The 6,313-nt window shown below is 35.8% G+C and overlaps 1 protein-coding gene across 1 annotated transcript; it reads right to left on the bottom strand.

Annotated features, from left to right (window-relative positions):
• Window positions 1-684: 684 nt before the first annotated feature.
• LOC114313285 (uncharacterized) lies at window positions 685-5,197 on the bottom strand. Its single transcript, XM_028259659.2, has 5 exons — window positions 4,708-5,197; window positions 2,075-4,478; window positions 1,734-1,794; window positions 1,424-1,647; window positions 685-936 (listed from the first exon to the last, which is right to left on the bottom strand). Exons 1-5 carry the CDS (start codon window positions 4,823-4,825, stop codon window positions 879-881), a joined length of 2,865 nt encoding a protein of 954 aa, XP_028115460.2. The 5' UTR covers window positions 4,826-5,197; the 3' UTR covers window positions 685-878.
• Between the last annotated feature and the right edge of the window lie 1,116 nt (window positions 5,198-6,313).

Here is a 6,313-nt window from a genome sequence, read left to right as displayed (position 1 = left end):
CCACCAATTTTGAAAATAAAAATGAAAATGATTTTGAAGAAATTTTTCCAGGCATAAAAGACATAATTGAATAGGAAGAAGAAAGACGAGCTAAACCTGTCATAGATGAAATGATTTCAATAAACCAAGGCAATGAGGAAAATCCTCGCATGGTCCAAATTGGATCCACGCTATCTTCAAAAAACAAGAGCCCTTACTCGCTCTTTTAAAAGAATCCAAAGAGGTTTTTATGTGCTCCTATGAATTGAAAGATTTTTTCGTCATAATGCATACGAGTTTATCAAGTTGGGCTTGAAACACCAATGAGTTTCGAAATATGTTCAAGTTTCATTTATTTACATGAGAAATCAATCTTGAACGAACTTTAATGAACCAAACACGAGTCAAGTTGGAGCAACTTAGTTTGATTTATAGCCTAACTCCAACTTGTGCTAATCCCACTACATAACAATCCTTGAGTTAATACGTGAACATAGCAAACAGTTGAGAAATAGTAATCAGACCCAAAAACTGTGATGATCTGAACAATATTTTTTATTTTTTATTTTTTGACTGAAAGATTTATATAGTTCAACTACCAATTCAAATGAATTCTCTAGGGTCTATCCAGAGAGTAACAAGATTCTCAACATCAATTTGACATACTGGGCAATGTAACTGGCCTTTACCCACAAAGATGAGATATTGCTACGTATAAACAACACATATTTAATTTTTCATGGAAAATTTTTTTACAAATACAACAAATGTTAAACAACAAAAGATTAACTTTGCATCCATCAAAATTTCAACAGTACATCCGTATACTAAACACATACCAATTTTCCAAATGGCAACAGCTTCATTGATCTCATGAATGATAACAGGATACCACCTGGTCATTGCGCAAGCATTCTTGGAACTTTCATGCCAAATCCGTGCTTTACTCTCTCGACCCTGTCCAAATTGTCAATAGTCCAGAATGCATCCATTAGAAATAGGGCAATTAAGAATGCAGTAAATCACATCTTCATGAATTTGTTAGCAAAGCTACAGATTGACGAGAATACGAGTGCTTCTGAATGTGCATTGCTGTTGAAATCAACACTTTATCGAAGTAATAAACCATACACTTCAAATTTCATATAGCTTTCTGTGTTGATAATACTAATCATGACTTATAATCCAAAGTTTATACAAAATACAGTTTCAAACTAAAATATAAAAAGAATAAAATCCTTCTAGTTGAACAATAGAAGAACTTCTTTCTATATATGTATGTGTGTGTGTGTATTGGAGGTAAAGCAAATAAAATTTAGCCAATGCAAAACATTAGTAGGTCACTGAACAATGGAGGGAACGAAGGAGGTAAAGCAAATACCTCGTATTATTAAAACATAATAATTAAGAAACTTAATCCAGTGGAGGGAACATCAGCACTCACGTTGGAGCAAGTTTGCCAAGGCTATCTAGTTCTTCACCAGTGTCCTCATCTGAAACTCTACCAGAAATCTCGATAATATAAGATTTGTCTCTTGTGGTAGGCAGGCCCCTGCCAGCAAGTAAATCTAAATCTTTCTCATGAAGTTCTCGCCCATTCACAAAAACACCTGTGTTTCCAGCAGCACAATTCTCTGGCATTGGGTAATTCAATTCTTCAATAAGTGGCTGCAAGATAATAATGTGGTCACATCAGTATCTTTGATCAAATGAACTCTAGGAAAATTACACATCAAGTGAGTAATTGAACTCACGGGAATTATGCCAGCGCAAGGCTGGCCTATCACACCCCAAAATCCAGCTCGGTAATCATACCTGATTAGGCAGAAAGAATACAAAAACAGCAATTAGCATCACAGGTTAACAACAACAACAGATGCACCAATTAGGAAATTGTACTCAAACCATTACAATGAACAACACAACATTCAAGTCTCCATATTACATATTCATTTTTGGTAAAGTACGCTAACCACCCCTGAGGTTTGGAGAAAAAAACAGCAAGCCCCACAAGTTTTGATGCTCTTGCATCAACATCGTAAAGTATTTGCAAGATACACAGATGATCTGATATGAGGTCAGTATATGTACTTACCAGTAGTTTCCAGACTGAATAGGCCCAGCCATCTTTTCAGCCTTCTGAACTACGCGATCTGATATAGGTTGGCCATTAACACAAACATTTGATCTTCCCATCTCCACGCTTTGGTTAGATCTCGAGAAGTCTTTAAAACTCTTTTTGATGAGACCTGCAAAAAAAGATTCACCCCCCTTGTTGATCCCAATTCGATCTTCTTTGCTCACCTCTTCAGGGTCTTCAGACACGGCACTATTTAGAACTTCATTAAAAGAAACATCCATCTCAGTTTCCATTGAAACATCTTTTACAAAATTCTGTTGTGAGGTACTCCTTCCAATGATCACCTTCTCTTGACCGTTACGTTTACTTTTGTTTCCCATCTCATATCTGCTTACTACATAATTAGAAGAAGCATTATCAGGATCTTTCTGACGAGGAGAATCTGGAAGTGGTAGAGATCCATCATCTTTTGAAGGCAGATTAGCAATTTCAGTCTGAAAAATCACACACTCCGGGCTTTGATCGTCCTCTGAAAAACTGGAAGAAGAAGAACGGTGACCCTGTCTTTCATTGGATTCACCGAAGTTTAACCTTCGGTCCCTTGACAAGACAATGGGTTCACAATCTGTCAAATGAAAGTTATAACCAGAATTATCAGAGTCATCAGAAGAAGAGTTTGTAGTACCAGCATTCAAACAATGATGGGAACTTTGAAGATTTTCATTCAACGTCTCACCAGAGACATCATCACCCTCAACAGAAGCTTGTGTGAGTTGTGTGGGAATTGAAGCAACAATCCCCTTTTTTTCAAACCCAATCAAGATTATTGCAGAACAAGTTCCACATCGCACTTTCTCTCGATTCTTCCCCATCACCACAAGTTTTCTTGGAAATTTCAGTAACTCAAAGCAACTGTAGCATGTAAAAAATGGGGCACCACCTGCTATGGGATGACAAACCCGTTCACTTCCATGGGCTACCACCACCCTTCTTGAATGCCGGTGACCAGGACCATTGTCTAAATCGAAGTCACTTGAACTTCTTGTCTGAGGTTTCCGAATGAGAGAGCGCAGATGAGGAGGATAAGCAACTCTAGAATTATAGTCCTGTGGGCCATATACAACAGAATTTACACGATGGTGGAACATAGGATTGGGGTGTGGGACTTTTGGTGGCATTTGCCAATTCTTGTTGTTGCACTGCAAACAAGAGCATGTAGAGTGGTGCAAAAAGGTTTTCTGTCGATGTGATGCAAGGGTATTTTGATTAAAATCCACATGCTGTCCAGGGAAATGATCGTGATAAGGCTCATTCAAGGATTGAGGTGGTGGCTGATTTGGAGGCCTCCTAAGTCTTTGTGGCATATAGGAACCCTCATATCCCAAAAATTCATTTGGGGCATTCCTTGGAAGAGGAGGAGGATAGAAGTCTTGTTGCATATCCAAAATGCCACCATTGATGTAACGACCAGGTCCATGATTATGATTCCAATAATCCATAACATTTTTATTTGGAGCAAAGGATTGCGCATAAGAATTATGTCCATAATAATAATTGGGCGGGGGTGGAGGTGTAGGTAGAGGTGGTGGTGGTGGCGGCGGTGGAGGTGGTGGTGGAGGAGGGGCAGCCACCATCCTATCAACAGGACCTTTTTCCCTTGGTTTCCCTTTCACATCACATGATCTGCTAAGTTGATCCTTCAACTCATCGAGCTTGCTAAGGAGCTCAGCTCGATCATATTCCCAATTTTCAACTCTTCCGGGCCCATCCAATTCATCACGGCAAATCCTTTTCTGCTCAGCATAACCATTGAAAGAACAAGGCCAATAACTTGAAGGTCCCTCATCGGGATAAGGGAAAGCTGAAAACCTCCTCCATTCTGCAACACCTCTACCACTCCCGTAGAATGCCTCCGATCCATTTCTCTCCATACCCCTCTTATCCCTAACTGGCCTTGATCTCAATGAACCCGCAAAGTCCTCATTTGGGGGTTTAATTTTCTTGACTTCATTCTCCACACACGAATCACCAGATTCAAACCACTTCCTATACGTGTTCACTTCATGATCATTTCCGTGAACCAAATTACTAATTGGGCATTTTGAATATCTATCATTTAAATATCCGGCTTCTGCATCTCCATTATTTTGATCACCCCTCAAATTCATGTTCTCTCTTCTATTATTTTGATCAAAATTGTTTAAAAACTCCCTATTTGCTGTTCTTGGTGAAGAACTATGAATCAAATTAACTGTTCTTTCTGAAAAAACTCTCTCTTTTTTCCTACCATGTTCAAGCCCATCGCTTTCCAACTCAGAAATGCATTCTAAACTAACACCAAACTCTTTCTCAGCACCCCCTTTCCCCCTCTCCTCATCGGATTTCTCCGACAAGCCATCACTCACAGCTTCCTTCTTTGCTGCAATATTATAAATAAAAATAAATAAAAAATAAAAAAGATGCACACTTTTACAAGAACTAATAAAAATAGAATTCACAAACATACATAAACAAACAATAAATACATGCATATTTGTTTTTGTTGTGCAAATCCATATGCATATATATAATACATGTAATGGGATATGCATGTGTAATATATATATATATATAGAGAGAGAGAGAGAGAGAGAGTAAAGAAGGAATACCTCCTCTGAGAATAGCACCACAACCACCGCACTGATAGACAGAGAAGTCAGGGAGCTCAGGAAGAACATTTTCGCACTTAGGGCAACGAACTAACCGAACTTCTGATCCTTCCTCCATTTCACTCACTCAAAATGTACAAAAACGCCAACTTCAAGAATACCCAACAACAATATACACATACAAAACTCAATCCATTAACTTCAAATCATGTCAAAACTCAACCAACCATGAACCCAAATCGCAATTAACCAAGCAATCAAAGACAACCCACAAACCAGACAAGAATTCCAACTTACATTCCCTCGAGATAATGTAAAAAAACAACAAGAAAAAGCAATCACATTCAACAGACCACTAAAATGTGAGTGTTGTTGAAACAGAGGTTTGTTAGGAACAGAACAAAGTGGAGTTTTTCTGGGATTTTCTAAAGAGAGAAAAGGGGGAGTGGTGGGGGAGAGGAGAGAGAGAATCTGTGCGAGTTCCGAGAAAAGGTAAAGTTTGGAGGGAAGGAGGGGAATAAAGCTCGTCGACATTTTCTTGACCGGAAAAGAAAAGAAAAGAAAATTAATGAATCCAAACGACGTAGTATGATGTAGAAAGACTTTTAAACGACCCCGTTATGTGGGGGACCTTGGAGGTCTGTTAAAGCAATATGCATGCTAGCTGGTAAAATGCAGAGGAGCTTTGGCAAAAGCAATTTATTATGGTATCTGGTTTTGATAAAAGCAACGCTGTACTTGTCGAAATCAATTCTCCTATTAATTTTTTTGAAGCGGCTATTCTCACGGCATAATTTCAAATATATATTTTTTTATTTTTATTATATGTAGTTATTATTTTTATTTGATTTTGTTTTAAATATACTCCCTCTTATCTATCTATCTATCTTTATATTATTATATGTATAAAAAAAAAAAAAATTTAATAAGAATGTTTATGAGAGTTCCAAAGTCTCATTTCACAATTACTAATTTTTGTGATTTTAAAAATATTTAAAAATAATTCTATTGGCTAATAAAGTAATTATAGATTAAAAATAAATAAAAAATCACCTAAAATTTTAAATTACAAGTTTCTAAAATCTCTCATCTCAATATTTCTCTCTTTCTTAAATCTCATCTCATAATAAAATAACAATACATTAAAAAAAATATTATACATTAAAAAAACACAAATTTCATCTCATAACAAAACAATTATATATGTTACACAAACAACATTAAAAAAAAAATGAAAAACCACAATTGTTAATTTTTGTAGTAATTTTAAAATAATACTATTGGTTAACAAAGTAACTATAGATTAAAAAAAAAACTAAAATTGCTAATTTTTGTAATTTTAAAAATAATATTTAAAAATAGTATTATTGGCTAACAAAGTAACTATAGATTAACAAAAACTTTTTCTCTAATTTTTTTTGTTTTGAAAATTTATCTCAAAACACAAACCAAACACACCTAAGTGTTTCAAAACCTTAAATCTAATTTTTTAAATTTTTTATTTTTATTAAAAAAAATTAAAACATCTATTGACTATTCCAATGACATAAATATTAACCGTGAAAATTATTTAATGCAAATATATCGCAGATAAAAAAAAACACAT

This window comes from Camellia sinensis, chromosome 11, assembly GCF_055761805.1.
Source record: "Camellia sinensis isolate YWXY chromosome 11, ASM5576180v1, whole genome shotgun sequence".
Classification (NCBI taxonomy): Eukaryota; Viridiplantae; Streptophyta; class Magnoliopsida; order Ericales; family Theaceae; genus Camellia; species Camellia sinensis.
This window is presented reverse-complemented; position numbering and strand designations above follow the sequence as displayed.

Excerpts from the sequence above, each read along its gene's own strand:
- LOC114313285 (XM_028259659.2), bottom strand. The coding sequence starts at position 4,825 with ATGGAGGAAGGATCAGAAGTTCGGTTAGTTCGTTGCCCTAAGTGCGAA. Across the intron at positions 1,648-1,733 it reads CTTGCGCTGGCATAATTCCC|CCACTTATTGAAGAATTGAA; the intron begins GTGAGTTCAATT and ends ATTATCTTGCAG. Across the intron at positions 937-1,423 it reads CTTGGCAAACTTGCTCCAAC|GGTCGAGAGAGTAAAGCACG; the intron begins GTGAGTGCTGAT and ends CAATTTGGACAG.